This window comes from Protopterus annectens, chromosome 8.part0, assembly GCF_019279795.1.
Source record: "Protopterus annectens isolate FY-2018-M chromosome 8.part0, PAN1.0, whole genome shotgun sequence".
In the NCBI taxonomy this organism is placed as follows: Eukaryota; Metazoa; Chordata; order Ceratodontiformes; family Protopteridae; genus Protopterus; species Protopterus annectens.
The window spans coordinates 1,809,372,847-1,809,399,504 of record NC_056741.1 but is presented as its reverse complement, the minus strand read 5'-3'; the positions used below and the strand labels follow the sequence as shown (position 1 = coordinate 1,809,399,504).

General features: G+C 37.5%; 1 protein-coding gene across 1 annotated transcript in view; it reads right to left on the bottom strand.

Annotated features, from left to right (window-relative positions):
• The window catches only part of HYDIN (HYDIN axonemal central pair apparatus protein), a 6,673,197-nt gene that overhangs the window by 1,194,582 nt on the left and 5,451,957 nt on the right, over positions 1–26,658 (bottom strand). The window contains exon 66 of the mRNA XM_044079523.1: positions 10,576–10,736. Within this exon, the coding sequence (XP_043935458.1) occupies positions 10,576–10,736 (161 nt within the window). The remainder of the gene's footprint in view (positions 1–10,575; positions 10,737–26,658) is intronic.

Genomic DNA, 26,658 nt, shown 5'->3' with positions numbered 1-26,658 from the left:
GGAGTGCTTCTCGACACAGGGGGTAGGACCTGGTTCCGCCTTGTTTGTTGATATACCACACTACAGACATATTGTCCGTCTGGATTGCTATCGTTCCCAAGGGAAGAGAGTCTTGAAGGGCTTGCAATGCTAAAAGCACTGCTCTCATCTCTAGAACATTTATGTGCAAGTGGCATTCGCGGTTGCCATGTGCCCTGCACAGTTCTGCCCTGATAATGCCCCCCCCCCCGATCAGGGAGGGGTCCGTTGTCACACTAGCAACCCGAGGGGGAGGGACAAAGGGGCTTTCCAAAAAGAGCTGAGGGAAGACATCCACCACAGAAGATGATTCCTGCATGTTTGAGTAATCATAATGGTGTGGGACATCGGAAGTTGCTGGTATGACCATTGTGTGAAGAGCATCCATTGAAGGATTCTCATGTGCAATCTGGCTAATCGAAGCAGAGGTATGCGCCATAATCCCCAAACTTTCAGAACTAACCTGGCTTTGACTCTGTTGTGCTGAAGAGGAGAGACCAGTTTGTGTATGTCTGTTATTCTCTGATCTGTTAGCCTCGCAGACATGTTGACTGTGTCTAGATTGCCTATGAAGGTAATAACACGACAAGGCGACAAAACAGACTTTTCGCAATTTATTGAAATACCTAAGTTTTGACAAATGCGAAAGGTGTAGTCCTGGCCTTAGAAGAAGATGCTTGGTGGGAGCTGTGAGGAGCCAGTCGTCCAAATATGGAAACACCTGGAATCCTTGACGTCTCAGGTGAGAAGCTACCACTGCCATGCATTTGGTAAACACCCGGGGGGCAGTGGTGAGCCAAAGGGCAGGGCCTGAATGAAAATGACTGTTCACCTGAACAGGAATTTCTCGAGTGAACTGTTCGGCTTAATAAATTTGTTTGCCTACCTAGCAGTGGTTCAGGGTGCTTTGTTTCTGCTTACTGGTTTGTTCTGCATCCTCCGTTTTTTGGTTACACTTTCAGGTATATCTTGAGGGGCAGAAAGAGGGGAGAGCTGGATAAAGTTAGAATTAAATTTATTAGCCAGTAGGTTAACTATGTATTTAGCCTCAGTATAAGTAGCATTGTTCACAATCAGTTCAGTGTATTGCTGCATTATGCTTTGAGATTACGTAATGCAGCAAACACAGTTTTGTTGACTATCACTGATAACAGATTAAGTGCCAAAAATATACTTATAGGCTTTCTGTATACAAATAGGTACTGAGTCAGTCACAGCTAGGACACAAAGAGCAGCTAAAATACTGATACTGTCTCACAGAATTGTAACTCCTTATACAGTAGTATAAAGGAAAACTTAAGAGCCTCAGGGAATCAGATAACACAAAAAGCTGTGCTCACACCTTGGTTAGACTGGCTTCAAAAGAAGGTGCACCAAACCCCGCTATGAAACCAGCTGAACAGAATCTAGACAGTGACCAGAAATATCAGGCAAATAAATAAAAGCTCTACAGTTTTGTTAACTATCAGTAAAACAGAAAACAAAATGCAGACACTGAAAAAAGCAATCTCAAGCAAATCAATAAATGCAGCACAGTTTTAAGTAAAGAAAAATGCAGACACTGAGAAAAGCAATCTCAAGCCAATCAATAAGTGCAGCACAGTTTTGTTAACTAAACCAAATGCAGACACTGAGAAAAACAATCTCAAGAAAATCAATAAATGTAGTACAGTTTTGTTGACTATCACTGATAATAGATTAATTGCCAAAAATATACTTATAGGCTTTCTGTATCCAAGTGGCTATTGAGGAAACTAATTTTGACCAACATAAATGAAAAAAATGCCTTGTGAATGTATTTGGCTTTAGTAGCAATTTTTGCCTCAAACCTGGCTTTGGTGGATTTTATTAAGCTCCTGAGTTGTTTGTTTATTTCAGTGACAAGAGCTCTAACATTCTGGGAATTACTTGTCTTACTTTTGGTCAAAATTATTTTCCTTTTATTATAAAGCTTACTGATATCATAGTTCCACTATGTGAGATTTTTTTCTAGGGTTTGCCCTGCACTTGTTCCTATTGGGTACAACTGCATCTATGCAGCTGTTCATATGCTGGTGTAGTGTGGTGGTGGTGTATGTTTCTGCATATTCAGTAGAGTTAACAGGGTTTGGAGGGGGTTTGAAGCTTGCCAATGTATCACTTAGGAGTAGGTAGCTTGTCTTAAAGAAATTTCTTAAATGTACTTTGAGTGGAAAGTATCTTTGGCTTTAGTTTTATTTTGAAGGAAACTGCTTTATGGTCAGACCTAACAAATGATGCAGAAATACCTCACAAAGAGGATTACTGGCCTCAAACAGATGCCCTATGCAGACCGTCTCAAAAAACTACAGCTTTACTCCATCGCATATCGCCTATTCAGGGGCGATCTCTGCCTAACATACAAAGCTATGTCAAACCCAGAGCTGTTGGACATGCTCCACTTAAAGAAATCCCAATCCCTCCGAGCTACACGCTCTAGGGACCTAAACCTTATCACCACAATAAACAGAACATGCTGGAGGGATAGATTCCTGTCCCAGAGACTTCCCATTCTCTGGAACAGACTACCTATCTATGTCAAACAGAGCTCCTCATTAGCACTCTTCAAGAAAAATCTTGATGATTGGATGGGAAATGGGAAATTCACCCCGGGGATCACTTCTGTGGCTCTGCTCGCCAGAGGCACAGGTAAATAATTTTCTTGGGTGGCGAAAGCCAGGGTACATTTTTTGGCTAGGCTTGTATGGGCCCTAGGGTCAATAGCCTAGTACCTACCTATGAACCTATAAGATATGCAAGGCATGGTGTAAGATGCTCCCATGTTAGTAAGAACAAAATCCAAGGTGTTATTCCCCCTAGTCGGTACTCTGACTAATAAACTGACTAATTAAATCACAGTATAAGAAATTCTATTAAACATTAAAAACTGACAGCATTATGATTAACATAACTGCTGATAAAGAAGGCACTGTATTTATAAAAAAAGATAATGCATCCTATTTTATTTTTTTCATAAATTGTCTCTAGACCCTATCCCATGTGTTTCAAAAGGGAAACAGATGAATTTTTTACTGAACTGGGAACATCAAAATGTCTTTTCCTATTAAACTGAGGCAAGAATTAATGGTTTTGGATCCTAACTCATATTTTGTACATATTACCCAAAATACTTAAGGAGTGGAATAAACCACCAAGCAGATCTATTGCATATCTAACTAAACCCGTAGCTGCCTTTCTATGAGTGTTTGAAACAATTTTACAATCAAGGACTCTTTAAGCAAATGTCAGAATTACAGTTTGACAGTTCCTGATATCTATATACTTTAGATGTTAATGCACTGTACACTTGCATTTCTTATGGAGGAGTGGAAGCACTAAAATATTGTCTGGATAGGTCATATTTATACATCTTTGAGCTTAGAGATTTTTTTAGGTCAAATAACTGAAATTGTTCTCTCAAAAAGGTTTTTAATTGTAACCATGACTGTTATCTACAAATTAAGGGAATCACAATGGATGTGGCCTTTGCACCTATTTATGTGGACCTTTTATGGGTTATTTTGAAATGAAATGCATACATGATGAAAATGTTAACATATTTAAGAAGTATCAATATGTGGTAATGTTAGTTGAATAACAGTTGGCTGGTGTGACAGGATGAATTTGATGATTTGGTAAGATTTAAAAATTATGATAATTCTACCAATTTTGGAATCAGTTTTCTTTAAGAGCAGAAATCAGCAGTATAGATTTTTCTCAATGGTACCATTAGTACTTCTATTTCCAAAAATATCTTTTTCTAAAAACATTTTAAACCCATAGCAGCTGACACCCCTCACATATAAACATCCCTAAAACTCAGTTCATGAGTGCCAGATGAATATGAAACTATGACAAGGTAAATAATGCTTTAGTACACAGATTTGCGCACCATGGCTATGACAGATGGGTGGTCCCCAACACTAGTGAGGATGTTAGGCAGGTGAACATCTGACCTATTTAATTATAGATTCCAAGTCCCTAAAGCAAGGTGTTAAGTGTATTATTACATCTTTTGGCAGCAACATTCTTCATAGTATCAGGTCAATCAAAAATATTGACCTAATCCATTTATCAATACTGATTTGCCAAAAGTAAATGCAAGTTTAGGTGATAAAAGGAATTAAAAGTCTAGCTCAGTGATTCAGCTCCTATAAAAGTAATAGTAATCCTCAAATACCCAGAACAAGACACAGATCTATATCTGGTTTTAGGGAATGTGGAAAATGTACCTTTTGTAAACATATTTTAAATAGTACTTTTTTATGCATATCAAGTTTAAGAAGTTCAAATCAGTTTAATAATTCTCATCATATGGAACACACCCTAGTTCATTTATTTAATCCCTTGCATATGTGGATCTTTTTATACACTAGGTACATTTTTAAAACCAGGTACATTATGCACAGTAAAATCCAACCTTATTGACAAAGCCAGAAGACATATAGTCTCTACTTTCTTTCAGCCATAAATCCAACATGCTGCCCCAATCTTCACTGACCTTCAAAGTCTCACAACTGTCCAAATTTGAGCAATATTATAATAAAATAACCAAATACGTAGTAAACCATAACAATAGAATGCACCATTGCCTAGCCCTCAGAGAAAACAGGTTAGAAAGTACAGTTGTGTAAAATTTTACCATAATAGTAGATGTTCTTCCCTTCACTGTTGCAGTGTTCGTCACAGTATGGATCTCCTGCCAAGGAAAGCCTCTAAATCTTGTATGCACCATACATCACACGTATGCTCCCCATGCAGGATTTAGGCCATATAGGTGACGTATGGATGCAGTTACCCAGAAATGAAATGCCCCAAAAGAGAACAGCCTCCGTAGGAAAAAAAAGAGGCAATGCATATCCTTAAGGAGAAAATGCAGATGGCAGATGGAAAAGGGAGACAGTCAGCCAGGAGGGCAGCCACAACAAAACTCAAAAGAAAAAAGGGGGTTGGAGGGATGGAGTGAATACTGCAACAGTGAAGAGAAGCACGTCTACTGCGATGGTAAGAATTTACACAACTGTACTATGTCCTTCTATATCATGGCTGCAATAGTCTTCACAGTAAGGAGAGTACAAAAAAATCAAGAAAGGGATCAGGAGGTGGAAAGCTGGGAACAGCCCTCAACAAACCCATGCAGAATAAACGGAGCAAAACCTGCTTTGGCCCTAGAAACCATATCCAATTTATAATGCCTAGTAAAGGTATGCACCTAAGACCAAGTAGCAGCTGCAAGGATGGAATTGGTGTCCAACCCCTTGAAGAAAGCACCAGAAGAGGCAACAGCCCTACTGGACAGCTGTAATAGAAGTAGACAGACATGTGACATATAAAGAATAACAAAAAGAAATGGCCTTAGATACCCAGCAGGAGATTGTTTGCTTAGAAACAGCCAAACTCAATATCCTGGGATGAAAATAAATAAACAGCTGGTCAGATTATCGATTTTATCCAAATAAAACTTGAGCTGCCTGTGCAGATCCAGGGTATTTAGGACTCTCTCACTAGCAGACCGAGGAAAAGGAAGAAAAGAAGGGAGTTGAACTGCCTAATTCAAAGACAACTCATTGACCACCTTGGGCATAAAAGAAGAATTAATAGAAAGGGACACCCTGTCCCTGTGAAAAAAAAACAAAAAAGGATGGATAGCCATAATGACCTGAAGCTCAAAAATCCTCTGAGCAGAAGTAAAAGCAAGTAATAAAACAGTCCTCCAGGCACAATGTTGCAGAGAAGCTGGATTTGCAGGCTCAAAAGGAGCCTGGGCCATTTTTCTAAAACAAATAAGTTTCCTTGGGTGCCTAAGATGCAGGACACCTTTAAGAAACTGTTTGACCTCAAACTGAGAAGCCAAAGGAGGATTCATGGGTAGACAAGCAGAAATAGCTGTCAAATGGGCCTTTACAAAAGAATAGGCCAAGCCAGACTGAAGTAACTCACCGAAACAGGACAAAACCACAGGGACCCCCACTGAAAAAGGATCCTGATTATGAGTATGGCACAGGACAAAAAAATCTCTTGGTCATATAAGACTTTCTGGTTGTAAGTTTGCTTGCCTCCTGTAAAAACCTGAGCTTGTCCTCAAAAAACAGGTACCTAAAAGAGATCACAACCCTATCACCTACAATGTCAGTTAAAGAGTGGACAAGTAAGGCTGGATGAGTGACCCCTTGTCATGTGTGAGGAGGTCCAACCAGTCAGGTAACCTGTGATGATTGCCCCTGGCTAGATGCATTAAGAGGGGGGAACCAGTGCTGTTACGGACAAAAAGGAGTCACTAATACGATTTTTGGGGAATCTTTTTCAGGACTCTTGGAAGTAGGGTGAATGAAGGATGGCATAAAGAAACACCCCCTTCCAAAGAAAAGAAACGGCATCCATCTTTCACATCAGATGGCATGGCACTCGAGAACAGAAAACAGGGAGCTCCATATTCAAAGAGGAGGCAAAAAAGATCTACTTGATGAATACCACACTGATGGATTATGTCCAGAAACACATCTTTGTGAGGCATCCATTCTTGAGCCTGTGTTTTGGACCTGCTGAAAGTGTCTGCCTCTAGATTGTGCTCTGAATGACTATATACTGCCTGAAAAGTTAACGGATAACTGACAGCCAGATCCCAGGCCTGAAGTGCCAACCTGCAGAGAAGGTAAGACTTCATGCCCTCCTGCTTGTTGACTTGCCACATCACTGTGGTGTTGTCCATATAAACCTTCAGAGAGCCAGGAGAAAGCATGGGGTAGAAAGCCTGAAGGGCCAGAATAAGAGCTCTCATGTCTTAGACATTGATATAGTCTGATTTCTGATGGGGAGGGGGGGGACAAAGACCTTGAACTATTTACGTCTCGGCATCAATTCAGACTAATACAAATTCACAACTTTTAACACTGAAAACTCTGATGTATGATAGTGCTTATCTTAGGTGTCCGAGTGATATGAAAACATCTGTACAGTCACCCTTCTTCACTTACAAACCTATACATATATGTGCATGCATTTGTGTGTGCACGTGTTGGTGTCTGTAAAATAAAAAAAATCTGAGTCTGAATATATATATATTTATCACCATTCTGCCAATATATTTAACTATTTATCACCATTCTAGCTGTGTCACCCATCAACATAAATCAGCTTCATTCACATTAAAACACGAAAAAAGAGAACATTTACACAATGCTCACATAAAAGTGTATACACTGTCTCCACAAACTCCACCTCACAAACACACATCAAACAAATGTGTGAAATACAAAAGTCACAACAATAAATAAAAAAAATCAACTACAGCCAGTTACCTGGGAAATTATGTTACCAGCAAATTAGTTCAGAATTAAAAAAAGGCACATTAGACATAATGCTAATTAAAGCACGCAATTAAACTATAAATCTAAAAAGTATTGTCATAAATCTCATCATACTACCAACACAGTAGCAAAAACTTACCAGCATTAAAGGAGAACCAAAACTTACATCAGAGCTCAAGCAGGAAACCTCTTATGAGATAACCCATTCATAAAATGGTACTTAAGAAAACAAAGAATGCAATTATAGCTGTCCATCAGAAGTTTGGGAAACAGAACTTTATTCCCCAACAGACCAAAAAACTGAGGTGTTATGAACTGTTAATTTTGAAAATCATTGCAAACATAAGAACATTGTTTCAGGTGTGGGGCTTCACAGCCCTGTATCACACACCACTGCTGTATTATATACTAACTTTAAGGTCAATGTACCTCAGAGAAGGAGAGATGTTCCAAGACAAAACAACCTCAATCTTACTCTAAGTGTGTGCTTGCATATACATTTATGTCAGAAGAGCCACCACTGGGTCAACCACACCTGCTGTCTGATGAACTACCACTTCACCTCCGCAGCTCTTCAAGTGAACAACGACTACAACAAAACTGCAGGAATCTTCTTCCTGCAAAGAGTACCCAGTTTTTGCCCTTCTCCCACCAGCATTTCAAGAAGAGCAAAAAACGTCCATGATCAGGTATCTGGGCTACTGAAATGCAAGACTGCAAAATAAACAAATCATTCAATCAATAAATAAATAAAAATAAGCCCATCCCATTCCTTGTACTGGCAAGGTAGCCAGATACACACCACCTTCCCTTCTCTCCCAGCTCTTTATTGGAAGAACAAAAAAATAAATAAATATAAAGAAAGCTCCGCTCCTACCACCACCACTTTAGTAATGGGTACTAGACATAACCCCAATGCTGCCCCTTCCCTCAACCTAGCCCTACACATCACCTTCATAAATACTTTCACATAACACTGCCACTAAACAAGACACACTTGGATACACAAACATTCACAAACACAGATAAACAAAACTATATCTATCCCCCTAACCTAACCCAGACCCTAATCTTGAAATACATAAACTCTCACACAGACATACAACACCTATCCTTCACTCATTCCTGACCATAACCTTAACTCACATACACATGCACAAACACTTTCACCCCTTCTACCCTACTTACCTGTCTCAACATTACACATCATCAACATTACACATCATCAACATTTCCACCACTTGGCTATCCGTACCACTGACATTAAACAACTCCCCATGTTTGTTGAAGAAATAGCATTCAACAAAACATGGGAACATGGGAGATCCATATCTCTCTCTCTCTCTCTCTCTCTCTCTATATATATATATATATATGTCTACTCTGACCCATTGAAATTACAATTAATCGAAACTCACTTACACGTTCCCAGTTCTCTGAAACGTCAGTTACGTGAAAGCATGGACTGCAGAAATCCTTTCCTTGTGAAAGGAACCAATGGCCACCATGGTGAACTTTGCCCTTTCTGCAATGACGTGTGATCATGTAGTCGGAATATTTAAGAAGGAGGGTGTGGGTGTGAAGCCTCCCACTTTGGTGGGTTTAGTTTTACTCCATGTGAGGTTTTTTTCTCATGGTGGCCAAGTAGTTCTTTCACAGGAAAAGGATTTTGGCAATGCGTACTTTCGCATAACTGACGTTTCGAAGAACTGGGAATGGCTGAGTTTTGATTAACTGTAATTTTGATGGATCAAAGTAAATCCATATATATATATATATATATATATATATATATATATATATATACACACACACACACACACACACACATGCATAAACACATATAAATACATATACAGTCTTATCAATGCAAAGATCACTCTTATGGGCTTGCACTTACAGCAGACTCCTGACAGTTATGAGAAATAGTAATCCAAATTAAAATAAAAAATATAGAAAAGTATGTATAAATGACATACATGGAGTTCTGCTTGTGTGATAAATGAATTACTAAACCTTGTAAAATTTGGAATTATGGAACATATTTTACGACTCATCGAATACCACTTTGTCACTAAACCTACATTCACTCATTCAACAATATCCCACTTAATCAATTTTAGTTTTGCTGGAGAGGGGAGAGCCAGCGCCTTTCCTATTACTTAAAAGGCAAAAGGCACTGAAACTAATCCTGAATAGGATACTAATGCATTGCATGATAAGCAGAGGCACTCACAAACACCATAATCATGACACACACGCCTACAGGCAGTTTGAAGCATTACTAGTTCATGTACTATATGTCTTTGGGATGTGGGAGGCATCTGGAGTACCCAATAAAAACCTACTTGGATACAGAAAGACATGCAAGTTCTGCATAGAAGGAATCTCTGCTGAGAAATGAACTGGAGAGCTAAGCACTGTAATTAATTTGTTGCTTCTAACTTACTCACTTTTCTGAGTTCATTACCTTGATTATGCAGTTCATTGTTCCTAATGTGTGTATTTAATGTTACTGCTACCATGAATGTACATATCCACACATTATGTACTACCATATAGTTACAGAAACTGCATACCTATTACCTATCTTTGCATTACTGCTTATGACCCTGTCTGAGGATGGAAATAGTCTTTATACCAGCATAATTAACCATTTACTAAGTATATAAATACATTCAAACATTTAGTTATTCATTTTCTATCAGTCAGTGACTGAGACATATAAATTTTCACTTCTTTTTCCTTCCTTCTTTTGAAAACCTGTGAGTGTTTGAAAAGTAAGAACATGACAAAAGGCTAAGCTAAGACAAGGTGTAGGGGTAAAAGAAAAAGACACCAAGAAGGCTACTTTAGTTTTGTGATCTAACTGCATGTGTTTTGGAAGGAAGCTGGCTGCTGATTAGCTAATTTTTTTTCTGCAGCTTAGCCAGCAATAAATACATGGACAGACAAAAATAATTTCTCAAGGCATGATACTGCCCCACTTTCTCAATGCAGAACAAATTGCCTTGAGTCCATACATACTGCATAGGATGTATCAGTCTGTCTGAGAAAAAGAAGGTTTTTCCCACCACTTTCTTATCCAGAATACCAGCAGAAGCTTTATTCAAGAAGAGTTTGTCATGTCTCATTTGAATCTAACAATAAAATACATAAAAAAAAATGAATAAAATTATATTTCTTAGAAAAGTGAAGAAATTGAAACTATTTCACATGACTTTCCACTCACTCATAGATACGTGTCTGGAAAATTAGGGTGTCCCTGAAGCGAATACTTTCAGTCTTGCACTTATACTGGGCATAATTGACAACAGCACTAATCCGAAGCTCTAGTTCACGAACACTCTCCTCCACAACAATATGTTCTGGCTCTGGATCTGTTTCTATGACCTGCAAGAGAGGAAAAATATCACATTTAGACAAATGAGTACTGGGGAGAGGCAGCTTTTTTAAACAGATTCAGGGCTGTCATGAGGAAGTTGGGGCTCTTTGAAGCTTTTAGTTGACTGAAAACATATTCACTTTCTCACTTCTCAGATTAAAATTAAGGTTTCTGAAATCTAAAAATAAAACTTCGAGGCAGCACCATGATTAAAAAGGCTTTATTCCACAAAACAGAAACAAAAAAAAATGGTATACCAAGCAAGTAAGCGCTTTCACGTTCTGCATAGAAGGAATCTCTGCTGAGAAATGAACTGGAGAGCTAAGCACTGTAATTAATTTGTTGTTTCTAAATTAATCAATTAAAGTGCCTCCAAAGTGTAATTCATTTAGAAACACTATTTCATCAAACAACTATTATTCAAATAACCTATGCATCTCCCAAATGTCATAATTCAAACTTAATAATATACATTTCTATAAATATATAAATACAAATATATAAAAAATGCATATACTTATATTTATAAAACATTCATTTAAAACCACATTGATTAAAAACACCATTTAAAATATCACTAGATGGCAGCATACACTAAAGCATATACTAAGGCATCTATAATGGGAAGATGTAACCAAAGCAGAGGGATACCGCTTTTTTTTTGTCTCTGTTTTGTGGAATAAAGCCTTTTTAACCATGTGTTGCCTTGAAAGATTTGTTTTTGTATTTCCTGGATTTTCATCATGGCACTTTATCCTTCGTCTGTTTTTTGATATTGCATTTCTGAAATCTAAATATAGGATTGGTGGGCTATGAGCACCTAGATAATACAATAATGTAATAATATTAACAATCTAATAAAATATAATAATTTAATAAAACTATTGCACTTTTATATTATCTGTAGACTTTTCCCTAACTTAAACAGAAACTCAGATATGGAGAGAAATAAAAAAAATGTTTAAGTTTCTCTGATCTCTAATAAATCTGGGACGTTGGCCATAGTAGTTTAGAGTCCACGCAGGGACTTCCAAGATGACACATAACTGAGAAATGCATTAATCAGAACTATGCCAGTACGAAAACAAAGAAACTGTCAAAAAAGCCATTAAAAGTCACAAATTGGGATGAAATATGGCTATTTGTAGACTGCAGCCAAATAAATAAATATGCAATGCATATGAAAAAGTTGATTCAAAAAGGAGAAGAAACAAATGTAGAAGGGAAGGAACTTATTGTTAATCATCAGAAGCAGACTTATTCGCACTACTGATACAGGAGATAATTTCTAGTAAGAAAAAATAGAGCAGATGTATTCAGAAGTCTTTAAAATAAGAAGAATATGTAAGAGCAAATGAAAAGTGGATGGATAAAATAGAAGCAGTTTTAAACGGCCAATCAGCTGAACTGTTAAATTTGAAGCAATCAGAAAAGGGAATGAAAAAGAGAAACCAGAGACTTAGACATGAAATTAAGAAATGTTTCAAAAACAGTAGATCTAGCAGGTAAGAGGTAGAACCTGAGCTCTAAGGAAACACCAAACAATTGGAGGGGGTGGACTGTATTAACTTTATAAAAGTATAAATAAGTACCTAGATTAGGGTTTCACAGGAGGATGCATATCGGTTAAAATACAGTTATATCAGCAGAAGAAGATCCTTATGACAGAAATGCAGCAAAAAAAGACAGGTGTTTAAAACTGGTTATTTATTTATTTATTTATTTTACATTTGTTAACCTGGAAATTCCGACTGGACCAGGTCCATTTTCAGCGGAGACCCAGGGGGAAAAGCTCCAGCATCAAGTTATACAAATACAATACATCCAGCATAATACACAAAACAGGTTAGATCATGTATGCTGAGCATTGTAATATAACAAGAAATTAATAAAAAACACTCCAGGTAAAAGAAGATATAGAACATAGGTAAAAGACAATGTCAGTTACGGTACATCCAGCATAATACACAAACAGGTTTTATCATATATGCTGATCATAGTAATATAACAAGAAATTAATAAAACACTCCAGGTAAAAGAAGATATAGAACATGGGTAAAAAGACAATGTCAGTTATACATTGGTAAGAGAAGAAAATTTATCAAGTAAGATTCTATAGTTAAAAGTACCCTTTCAGATGACCAAGCCTACAGGGGATCAGAGAGGAGTTTGGGGAGTTAATAGTAGTATGGGTAGGGTTATATGATACAAGGCATAACCAGGTACTAAGAAGGTGCGATTTGAGGGAGTTTTTGAACATGGATGTGGAGGGGGCAGTGGAAACGGACAGGGCAAGAGAGTTCCAATTTCTGGCAACAGTGTGGGAGTAGAGTGCATTTTTTGGATTATTGTTAGCCTTGCTGATGGAGAGGACAGATTTTTCACTGGATCTTAGGTACCGGTTTGCAGTATAGACAGTAAGTAGGTAAGTAGTGATGCCTGGGTGTTTGTGGAAAATGATTACTTGAGCTATACCAGACAAAAGAGAAGAATGTTTATTTCAGTCATTAAGTTATGTTGATAGGTTGATATGTGTCATACTGCTATATCCATCAGTTTTCATAACTTTTTTTCAGGTGGGACAACAATATATTGCAGCAGGTCAGGCTTTGAAAGGAATGAAAGTTCCATCAACAAAACTCCAGTCAACAAGATGAAGGGGACTGTGCTTCTCAACCCTCTACAGGTAAACGGGATCCAAGAAAGACTTCGCCAGTGACATGGATTCCCTCGTTTCAAAAGGAAATGTTGGGAGAGGCAGACAGAACCCCATGGAAGTACAGTTGTGCAAGTAAACTTACCATAACAGTAGATGTTTGAATGATCGCTGTTGCAGTAGCCTTAACTATATGGGTTATATCCTGCTAAGGATATAACATCCAGTCATCTTTCAAAGCTTCAGGGCACCTACTGCATACCCAAACTACCAGACAGCTCAAGCTCAGCTAACTAAAAGAAAAGACTGAGCATCAAGCCTTTCAGAGCTTTGCTGCCAACAGAGAAAGGGAAGCTGAGCCCTGGAAGGACAAAAAAAAATGATGGAGCACTTAGTGAAGCAGTGATCATTTGAACATCTACTGTTATGTTAAGTTTACTTACACAGCTGTACTATGTTCACCATTCTGATCATTGCTGCTGCAGTAATAGCTATCTGAGTAGATTATCCTAGCATACTACATTTGGAAGGCGGAAGGAAGAGAGTCCAGGAATCCAGGAGCTGCTGGAGAATGGTCCTTGAAAGTCTGATCTAGACCCAGAGAAGGAATCAACCTTACAGTGCTTTGCAAAAGTATGTACACAGGACCAAGTTGCACCTACTAGAAAAGTTTTGGAATCCAACCTTTTCCAAAAAAAGCCATATATGAAGCCTGCACCCTGGTAGAGTGGACCTTGACCCTGCCTGGAAAATTTTTGTTATGGTGAGTATAAAAAAGATAATAGGCTTAGACAACCATTTGCAAACAGTCTATATTGACACAGGTTGTCTCTTCTTATCTTCACAAGAAAGCAGCAGCAGATCCAAAAATCTGAAAGATTTAGTTCTGTCAAGATAGTACCAAAGTTGTCAGTGCAAATCCAATGTACAGAGTAGCCTTTCACCCTCATTTTTAAGATCAGTAAAGACAATGGGGGAATGGATGGTTTGGCTTACAGTAAACTTGGATACAACTTTAGGTATAAAAAAAGATTAGTTCTCAAAGAAAGTCTGTCTTTGTGGAAAGTGAGATCATGTTGACACCATAAGAGCTTGCAACTCAGATACTCTTCTGACTCACCATAAGAGCTTGCAACTCAGATACACTTCTTGCAGAAGTTGGAGCAAACAGTAAAACTGTTTCCTTGTTAAGAATCTCAAGTTAGCCAGATTAGCTCATCCAAATGTAGCAAGTGTCAACTTTTCTAACACAAAATTAAAATCCCAAGAAGGGGGCCACTAGTTTTCTTCGAAGACTCTTAAGTAAAATCCCTTTAAAAACATTTTGACATGAGAAAGCCTTGAAAGGGGAGGATCCATGGGCAGACCAAGCTGAAATGGCCAGCAAATGAACTTTGATGAAGAAGTAAACAAGCATTGTAAAATCAGAGAACAAATCACCCAGAATGGGTGTTGGTTATGTTGTTTTTGACATCAACTAGAAAACCTTTTTCCATTTGCTAATAAATGATTTTCTAATAGCAGACTTTTTGCCTCTTTTAGTACCTGCTGCACATCCTCAGTAAACAGGTGCCTTAATGAAAATAAGACCCTATCATCTAGGCAGTCAGTTAAAGTAAAGTTGCCTGGGGTCAGTGAAAAAATATATTGCTCTGCTTACTGCTTGCTGTGGGGTTTGAAGTCTTCTTAAGACACACAGTCTTGCTGTGCTGTTTACTGCTGAATCAGAGACACATAGCTCTGATTCAGCAGTAAATCAGAGACACATAGCTCTGCATGACTCCATCTGTAGTCTGTTTAAAGCACCAAGCCTTTCAAATTGCACACTGATAAAGAAATATATTTTGCAGCTATAAGCACAGTTACAGATATCTTATTTTATAACAAACCACATGTAGTCTGTCAGATTTGTAGCATATATTTACAAAGTTTTCCTTCATTATAGATATGAATGATGACTTCTACAAAATACCTCTCTCTGTCCTTCTCTCACATAACTGAATTACTACAATAGCTATATACACAGCTAGTCATGCACACAAGAGATTGTTATTTCCTCTTGGTATATTTTTCTGGCCTTCTATGGGAAGTCACATAATGTCTGTTTTTAGACTTTTCTATTGTCCTTTTGTGATTTAAGCACTTTTGCTGATGTGAGGATGCCATTCTCAAAGGAAACATCTGTATAAGCTGTTCCTACTGGAAAAACATCACATATTGCTGAATTTATAAAAAAGGATGTCTGTTAATAGATATTTGTTCTACAAACATGAGAAAATAATATAATGCTTGTTTTCCAGTATTGTTTTGTTAGGCATTTTCTGATGCTGTGAAGAGAAGCCTGTCTGTTATACATATAGTATGAATGCACATTGTAAACTCTATACATATATTCAAGCAAACTTTTTCTTTCAGCATATTTACAACAGAATTAATTTCAGCCTTATATTCATAATATCTAACAATTCCCTCTGTTTTAAACATACTCAAAACATTCTATATAAAAAACAAATTAAGAAAAAAAACCTTTAGTCTTTTTTGATACAAGTCATAATGCAATTTTACATAGTTAATACAATGAAAACATGTATTACTACCAAACCTGAATGTATTTAACAACTTTTTCTTTTGCAGACCATTCTGTGAAAATATTTTATCAGTTATGAGCTGTGTCTGTTTTAATTTTACTTGATTAATTTATTCTTTTGCAATCACAGAATTTAATTTATGACTTAGAATTGTTTCATTAACGCTTTGCAACTGTTGAATTAACTATACGAGACAATAACTATGTGCTACTGCAAGCATTTATACACTGCTGAAAATATACAGTTTTAATGTCATTTTAACCATCACATTGTGTTCATGTCTCTGAACTGCTCAATAACATATTGGTAAAATACTGAACTGGGCCTAGATATTAAATATTTGAAAGCAATTATTTTACTGGGGTAAAACCAGTGATATTACAACTTGACAGATTACTTTTGAACTTATTACAATGTATCCTGATCAGTATGTATTTACACAGACTGTTTGCTATTTGTGCATTTCAATCTAGTAGGTATCCTGGACCCATTGTTTTCTTTAAATATGTTTTTTTCACACATATTCATTACTAGACATAATTTCATTTGTACTAAATTTTTCTGCATTTGTACATACAAAGACTGTAAAGTACATTTAGTCTAACCTTACAAATTTAATAACATTAATACTGAGGAAAATCTTGGAAAATGTTTAAGTCTCTTTAGAAATATCTAGTGGAACTGGCACCAAATGCATATGTCATGTTATTTTAAACTACATAGTCAACAATTAAAAATATTCATGCTTTTTTATACCAACATTGTTTTGTCAAAAACATATTGAAATAGTGGCCATTCTTGCTATTAGAAACATTTATGCATTTTGCATATATTTATTCTCTCTTGTATAGCTTTAATAAAGCAATTTTAAATCATCTCTTGTTTTTTAAACCATCTCTTGTATAGCTTTACAGTTTAACAGGTTGTAAATACAGCTATTAACAACTTGTAAAATATCTTATCCTGTCAGGTTTAATCCAGTTTACCAGTATTTTTAATACACTAATACCTGTTTTCCTCCCCCTAAAAGAGTATTGTCAAGAAGGAATGAGATATTATTTTCTTTCTGTAGCTTTATTTTAGACCCTTATTGTTTATTTTTTCTGTAGCTTTATTTCAGACCCTTGTTGTTTATTTTTTCTATAGCTTTATTTCAGACCCTTGTGCAGTACTGCTTATACAGTCAGTGTAAAACTGAGAAAGTACCCCTACCCTGTAGTACTGCAGCACTATTTACCTGCTTTATGCTGTGAGAATAGAATGTATGTCAGCCCAACACTTTGGTTATACATTTATTTTATTAGGTTACTAAACTATAGACCTTTGTCTGATTTGATCATTTTTATAAAGTTTTTGCTGTCTATTACCACTAGTAGGCATTTACACCCTCCTGCACAATTGTTTTGAACTGTATGTATACTATAGCCCATTTGCTGACTGTACTTGATGCAACTGAGGTTTTTTCTTTTCTTTTAACATTTACTTGCAAACAGATTATCAGTGACATCTATGCAAAATTGTGACATTTTATTACAATTACCAAATAGTGTTGCCTGTAAACATTTTAACAATTATGTTTTAATAACAATGATGCTTTAGAAAAACTCAAGCTACTTATCTGGCAATCAGTCTTGTTGTTTATCTTATCTTTTCAACATTTCCTGTAACTATTCATCTAGTCTAGGAAGGTCTGAGCTCACATTTTATACTCTATAAACTATAATTAATTCTTTTGGCATTTTTCCTTTAATGTGATTGTGATTTGCATAACTATGCATTTATACTACATTACAATTAGCTTACATGGATTTCAGTATTTTTTTTATTTTTTTATTTAACTATTCTGTCATTAATTTTACAAAAACTGTTTGACAAATACCATCTGTGATTTTCTTTTTAAAATTCAGAATTTTAACTGTTTGGTGTGGTGTTACTATAAAATTATATAAATAAATATATTGTAAACAAATGTACTCTAGATGAAAAGAACATACATGCATGTCTGTCTTGTATCTGTATATCTTTATACAAGCATGTCAGTCTTGTGACTTTAACTTTTTACTCTTATTATCTATTTTTATTTAATTTTATACACTAGAACAGTTTTGTTTACCTTTTGACTATGCTAAGAATGGCAGTCATATGCTTTACTTTACTGTAGTATTGATATATGTCTTGCTTTAACTGAATGAAAGTAAAACATTTAAAAATGATTCACCCCTACCATCCTACCATGTATGCTTAACCATTTTCAAAACATAAACATATTATAAAATATATTTCTTTTGCACAGATTAGCTGTGTATGCAGGAAGTTCCCAGTCTCTGTCTGTTCAGCTAATTTATTTCCTTTATCCTGCAACTGCTGTTGAATTTCCTGTGATGTTGCATGGTCTTTCTGACATTCTTTAGTAAGCTGTTCTGCTGAATTTGAAACTCCTATGCACTTTTGAAAAGATGTGTATATAACTTGTCTAAGCTTCCTGAACTCATTGTGTTTGTTTTTTAGAAGTTTATTACATTTCTTTGTAACAAAATGTACTAGAGTTTCTATCAGTAACTGATTTGACTGTTGTTGCAACTCTGAAATAAACCTTTTACATCTGGTGACAGAATATAACTGTCTAACATTTGAATATAATGTCAACATATTAACTTTTCTTGGTTCTTTACCTTTACAATTTTTGTCTGTACAGTCTAACCTTTGGATAATGTCATGCACTGTATTTTTATGACATTGTACACACAATAAACAGTTTTATACCACACATGATTTTATTTCAGATACCAGTCAAATATTATAATCCATTTGCATAATGCCTTACTATCAAATTGCAATCCATTTGCATAATGCCTTACTATTAACTTGCCCTAATAAGGTTTTACATTTGCTAATATGCTGTATATACATTTATTCTGTTATTATTATTACCTCTATGGCATTCATACTGTATGTAACACAGAATAATTTTCTTACCAGTCAACAGACAGGCAGATAGCCAAGCTGCTTTACTGTAGATGGTTGAAAAGTTTCTGTAGTCACTTGTGAAGTTGGTACAGCAAAACTGGCAGATTCAGTCTTACAACTTCATCATGTACCTTTTCTGGAGAATTTATGGAACTGCTCCACCTTCCTGCAATGCAGTCTCACCGGATTTAGATGTCTATTAAACTGTATTGCTACAAACTGTTGAAAACTGTAGAAATCTGAAGTACTTCACATAAACGTTACTGTGCTTTTACAGGAGTGACATTACCCATTCACTCTCCCTGTTTTTGGATACAGGCTAGGAACGTTGTCAAAGAGTCACCATTGAAAAATTATATGGATGCTTACTGCTTGCTGTGGGATTTGAAGTCTTCTTAAGACGCACAGTCTTGCTGTGCTGTTTACTGCTGAATCAGAGACACATAGCTCTGCATGACTCCATCTGTAGTCTGTTTAAAGCACCAAGCCTTTCAAATTGCACACTGATAAAGAAATATATTTTGCAGCTATAAGCACAGTTACAGATAACTTATTTTATAACAAACCACACAAAGTCTGTCAGATTTGTAGCATATATTTACAAAGTTTTCCTTCATTACAGATATGAATGATGACCTACAAAATACCTCTCTCTGTCCTTCTCTCACATAACTGAATTACTACAATAGCTATATACAGAGCTAGTCACGCACACAAGAGATTGTTATTTCCTCTTGGTATATTTTTCTGGCCTTCTATGGGAAATCACATAATGTCTGTTTTTAGACTTTTCTATTGTCTTTTTGTGATTTAAGCACTTTTGCTGATGTGAGGATGCCATTCTGAAAGGAAACATCTGTATAAGCTGTTCCTACTGGAAAAACATCACGTATTGCTGAATTTATAAAAAAGGATGTCTGTTAATAGATATTTGTTCTACAAACATGAGAAAATCATGTAATGCTTGTTTTCCAGTATTGTTTTGTTAGGCATTTTCTGATGCTGTAAAGAGAAGCCTGTCTGTTATACATATAGTATGAATACACATTGTAAACTCTATACATATATTCAAGCAAACTTTTTCTTTCAGCATATTTACAACAGAATTAATTTCAGCCTTATATTCATAATATCTAACAGTCAGGGTGTATGAAACACCCCTGATCTTGTGTGAGTAGATCCATTTTATGAGGAAGACTCTGGTAATTGCCCCTGGCCATTTCCAAAAGAAGGGAAATGGCGGAACAAGGAAGGGAGTCACCACAAAGATCTTGGGAGATTCCTTCCAAATGTTCAGAAGGACCTTGGATATCAGTGGAAAGGGAGGAAAAGCACACAGGAGCATTCCTGTCAAAGGAAAAGGTGTCTGACTTCCAGGCCTTCCATCATGGAGTCTTGGAGCAGAATCATGCCAGCTAATTATGTGGACAGGAGGTAAATGGGTCTACTAGAGGAACTCCCCACAGATGGATCAAATCTTGGAAAACCTCCTGATATGATTTGCATACATGAGGGTTTATCCTGTCCTGTTCAGCTTGCTTGCTACACAGTACTGCTCTGACAGAATGAAGAATGTCTGTAAAGTGATAGTGCTGTGAAACTATATCTCAAGATAAGATGGCTAGTATGCAAAGGTTCCTTCTTGCTTGAAGATGCACTAAATGACTGTGGCACTGTCTGAAACAACTTGAAGAGGTCCTGGGGATTAAAGATGATTAAGAGAATCTAGTGCCTTCATCAGGGCAAGCATCTCTCTCATATGTATGTGCTTTCATCTGTCCTAGTTGTCCCACACACTTTGCACTATTATCCCTCCTGAAACTACTCGCCAAGCAATGCACAAGTTTTCTGAGATGACTGACTGCTTTGGAACAGGGAGGGATAAGGGGAGGCCAGAATTTTGGGATATTTGAGGTCTCCACCAAGGAATTTCCCTACTGAAAAACCCCAGCAGTGGGGTTTGAAAAGACAAGGGATGTTGATACTGGGACCAAGGACACTTCAGATACCATAGTATCTTTTCATATGGAGTCTTGCTAGGGTTATCATGAGACTCAAAGATGTCATGAAACCCTAAAATACTGAAGTATTCCAGCATAGTGATCAAAGTACAAACAGAAAACCTTAGACATAGATCTATTTTACTCCTGTGAAAGAAAAACTCTTTGAACAGAAGTGTCCAGCTGACAACCCAGGAACACAATCCTGTGTGAAGGAGTCAAAAATACTTTTGAATGATCTCTTGGAATACCAGCTTGTGCAAGAGATCTGTCACTCAAGTGAGAGATTCCTGACAATTTGAAAAAGGCTCTGCAAAGATAAGCAAGTTGTCTAAATATGGAATAAAGAAACTGGTACCCTATAGCCCACAAGGAGCTACAACTGGAGTTAACCACTTAGTAAACACTTAGCAATGAATAGAATAAAGCAGAGAACTAATAAAGTGATCCAGACACACAAACCTTAAGAAACGTCTGAAGTCTAGATGAAAAGGAATGAGATAATCATCTTTTAAATGTAAAGTTACAAGAAAACGAGAATGACGAAGAAGAGGTAGCAGATTGTGAAAGTACATCATTTTGACGTTAGGCACTATCACAAACAGGTTTAGCGTCTTCTTTCTTTGGCACAAAAAACATCTTGAACAAAAATCTTTCCCAACTTTGAAAGACGGACTGGTTCTGTCACTTCCTAGAGCAGCATGTAATGAAGGACAGGTGGAAATATAGTCTGTTCTGGTAGATGAGGAATAACCTCCTGACAAGAGGTGTATATTCTCACTGCCACCTATAAGTGTGATAAGTTTTCTTCAGAACTCATTTGTCTCAAGCATCTGTTGCCAATGAGAAATAAATGGATATTCAGACTTTCTGGAAGGGAAAAAGGGGCTATCACAGTAGGAAGGGGAAACAAAGCTCTGAAAATGACTAGTTGGACTGTCCATGGTTTTGAGTGTTCCTGAATTATTTTCAGAACTCCCTAGTCATTTTGCCAAAACTGGATGAGGTGTTAAAGAATCCCTAAAAAATTTTAAAAAGAAAGGCAGAAAACCTTAGTGATTCCCTGATCCAACTTACCCCTTACATCACACTTTTTCATCAGTTCTTCAACAAAGGAATAAACAAGTGAATCTCTATACAAAAGAGAAAATAAAATCTAATTATTCACATCCTCTTTGGAGGTTCTGAGACTGAAGCCAGGCAAACCTTCTCAAAAAAGTACCAGAGGCCATAGCCTTGGAAGAATTATCAACCGAGTCATACACACAGTGTAAACAGAGAGCAGTGACTAATAAAATAGAATAGACTAAATAATTTAAAGCAGATGTTTCCTCAAAAGAAGAAACTGCAGACCAAACATTCCTCATACTTTCCCAGTGTGAACCTAACAATTCAAAATTCTGAAAATCAAAGTTGCAGAAGCATACACTATTTTCCAGTACCCATCAATAACCTTTCTATCCTCATCAGAAAGAGTAAGATAGGAATTAATTGAATGTTTACTCTCACAAGCTCCTTCTTACACTTATTAAGGGTATCAGAACTTGTCAGAGATGTAGGATGCATGGCTAGGTTTAAACATGCCCTTGTGGTCACTAGCCTAGTAAACACCTATGAACCACAATGTTAGATCCATGTTGTGTGCTTTCGTCCCATTCAGCTGTATGGGCTGTCAGATCCAACCTCAGTTCTGACTTCGAAGCTTCATCCGTTCCAGAGCTCTGATTCCTTCTCTACCTTTAATTCCCTAGGTTCCACCTCAGATGCCCAAGTTTGCCCTCCATTTTCCTAGACTATATGAGAACTTAGTACCTAAGAGGACCAATTTCAAGAAAGAATCTCTTAATTTAGATAGTCCCAAACTGTTGAGGAATAGTGGGTACAGTCTCATATGACTGTGCACAGATAGGGAATAAAATCCACTCAATCATCTCAAAAGACATTGCTGACAGTTTGGAAGGGGATAGGAAGAAAGGAGGTAGTTTGAACTGGAAGAAAATTAGACAATGTGGATCTAATGTTATGGCAAGTACATAACTTTCGTATCCAATGTTGTCTATTTTTGTTTATTTCAAAAGTAGTGACAGAATCCCAAGCTGCCAAAACATGTTGGTATCTAGGAAGGACATTCCTGAATATGGTGAACCAAGGAAGGAACATGATCTGGATTGTACATCCAGTTTATAGTGAGACACAAAATGTGTGTACATTAGACCAAGTGGCCGCAGCACATACAGTATGTCATCAACAGATAAACCACTGTTAAATGCTGTTGAAGTAGAAGCTGCTCTAGCTGAATGTGCTTTTGGTTTACTCAATAAGGGTAAATTCTTATTATACATTCAAAAAAAAAAAATTCTTATTATAGACAAAGGATATACAGTCTGAGAGCCATCTGGACAAAGTAAATTTAGAAACTGCCTTTCCCAAATTTTAGTTTAGAAAAGGAAATGAACATTTGATTGTCTTTTCTGAATTATTTTGTCCTGTGGATATAGAATTTGAGCTACCTGTCTACATGTAACATATATAGAAAGTATTCTCCTTGGAAAAATATAGGCAAGTTTATAGACTGATTTGCATTAACTTTGGATGCCACCTTAGGAATAAAGGAAGCATTAGTTCTAAGGGGAAACTCTACCTTTGTGAAACAGTAGATATGGGGGGCTTATATGATTGCATCTGTAACTCAGAGATTCATCTGGCTGATGTTACTGCCACTAAGAAAATTGCTTTCCAAGTAAGGAATTTAAGATCTGTAGTGGTAGTGGGCTCAAATGGAGCATAAGTCAGAGCTTGTAGCATAATGGTAATGTCCCATGGAAGGGTTGGGTCTCTAATAGGAGGTCTTAGTAGAAAAGCACCTTTCAAGAAGGGTTTTGAGATTTTTAGTGAAGCTATTGGATTCAAAGTCATTCCAATGTCAAAATCTGAAGTTGCAGCTAAATGTAACATGGTGGTGGCAAAGCTGGAACCTTCATCAAAGACAGCAGATAAAAATTCTAATATGGACAGAACCGGTGCTTAAAACAGATCCAGGCCTGTGGAGTAGGCCCAAACTGAGAATCTCTTCCATTTACTATGATAAATTTTCCTAGTTGTTTTCTGAGAAGGAGAAAGAATATTGACTGCTGCATGAGAAAGCCTAGCATCTCTGGTTACGGTTCAAACTGGAGGAACCATGCAGTTAACTTCACGGACATCTGATTAAGTGGAGGCAGTCCAGATAAGTGAGTCAGTAGGTTTGCATAATAATCCAACATCTATGGAGGATGTACTAGTAGAGGCCATAAGTAGGTGAACTGTGTCTGTCAGGGCCAAAAAACAACAATACGGATCACCATGGCCTTGCACTGTCTTGCTTTCTGCATGAATTTGTTCATTAGAGGTAAAGGGGGAAAGGCATACAGGAGGCCTGGGGGGAAATTCTGGCCACAGCATTGTTTCAGTAACTGTCCCTGTGGAAGGATCAGGGCAAAATACCTGCTGCATTTGTTGGTTAGATAGGCTGTAGAGAGGATGCAGCAGGACTGGCTCCCAACAACTGAAAATTACCCATGTTACTGTAAGACTGAGGGACCACTGATGAGGCATCAAAACTGTCCTGCTCAATTTGTCCACAAGTACTTTAGATAACCCTAGATGTGTATTGCTATCTGAAGGCATTGTGAAGACATCACCCATTGCTACACTTTCATGGACTCTTGACAAAGAGGATAACAACGGTTTCCTCCTTGTTTGCTGATGCACCATACCACTGCCATGTTGTCTGTCTGTCTGTATGGAGATCTAACTCTTGGGGAGGTGGTCCTGAAATGCCTGCAATGCTAGGAGGACTGCTATCAGCTCCAAGACATTGATGTGAAGACCAACCTCTAGTGATGATCATGTACCTTGAACAATTCTCCCTTCGAAATGCCCCTCCCACCCCTAAAGGGATGCATCTGTGGTCACTGCTGCAATCTCCGAATCAGTCTGGAAAGTGCGGAAATGGGTTACAGTTGATGTTATCCATCAAGCGAAGTGCTGTTTGCAGATCTACATAGTTCGGATTTTTGAATGTAAAGGGTGACTGGATTGAGACCACTATACTGCTAAAGTCCACAGCAGCACTCTCATGTAGTATCGGGCAAAAGGGATCACTAGTATTGTGGATGCCATGAGACCTAAGAGATGCAGAACTAACCTCACTGGTAGTGATAGGTGATGCAGTATGTGTAAGGCTGTAAGATGAATTAACTGAACTCTTGCTTGGGGAAGGCTGACTATTTGTAGTTTGGTATCTAGGTGGCATCCCACGAACTCTACAGTCTGCGTTGGAGTTAGCTGATATTTAGGTAGGTTTAGCTGACATTGTGGTAGGTTTACAGATGTTCCTAAGTCCAGAACCAACTGTGGTACCTGGTCCAAGTGAGTTAGTAGCAGATGCTTGGTGGAGACAGTGAGGAGCCAATCATCATGGTACAGAAATACTTACATCTCCAGTAGGCACAGATGTACTGCTACTACTCCCATGATCTTGGTGATCACCCTGGGGGCTGTGGTGAGACCAAATAGCATTGCGTGGAATTGTTAGTGACTGACTCCCAGATGGAAATGGAGAAATCTCCTGGATAGTTTTGCTATATTGATCTTATAGTAGGCATCCTGGAGATCTATGGAGCACATCCTACCATCCTTCCTTAACAGAGGCAAAATGGACTGTACTGTGACCATCCATAACTTAGACAACTGGTTTTAGGTGACTGAGATCCAAAATGGGTTTGAGGTCCTTGTTTTTCTTTGGTACTAAAAAGTACCTGGAATAGACTCTGGATTCTAAACTGGTCATGGGAGACCAGTTGAATGACTCTTGTTTTTTAGCAAGCTTTGATATTTCAGTTGATAAGTCCCACTAACTGGGTGGAACATCGAGGACTTTGTTTTTTTTTTCTGAGGTGGGAGGGAAAAGAGAAGAGAATAGCCTCTGCATATTATTTTTTAGCACTCGTGAATCTGAAATTATTATGTGCCAGGCTTGATGGTGCAAAGACAGGCACCCCCATGACTGCCTCCAGAGTGCAGCAGTTGGGCAACCATTCAAGAGCACTGAAAGACTTTCTCAGAAAATGGACCACCAAAGCCTTGATTATGTAGTCAGCCTCTGCCTCTTGGGTGTCATCTATTAAAATTGCCTCCTTCTCTGCCACTAGGAGGTCTGTCACCTGGGGAATCATGGAAAGTACTTGTGATTTACAGAACCACATCTTTTTCCCCAGTCTCTGATTCCTAGAAAAAGGTCTTTGAAGGGTGAAGAAGTCTTGCCATCTTGTTGGCTCCTGGTGAGTGTATCCTTGACTTTTGGTCCAAATAAAGTGGAATCATCATAAGAAGCATTAACAAGTATGACTTAAAGCCTTCCGCAAAGTCATAAAGTTGCATCCAGGTGTGGCGATTCATGGTAATGTCAGCGCCTGCTGCTCTGGCTATACCATCAGCTGCATTAGAGAGCAAATGCATGGCCACATTAGATGAGTACTGAAGTGTGAACAGTAGGGAGCCAACTTTTTTTCTGAACATCTGCAGGCAGCACTCCTGAGAGAGGCATGGTGATCTTAGTCAAGTCTCTCTGGAATCTTGTTAAATGCTAGATAGTTCAGTGATCTAAGGGCAAATGTCACTGATGCATAGGCCCACTTCCTAAATCTGTCCATTGTACTAGATTCTCTATTATGAAGAT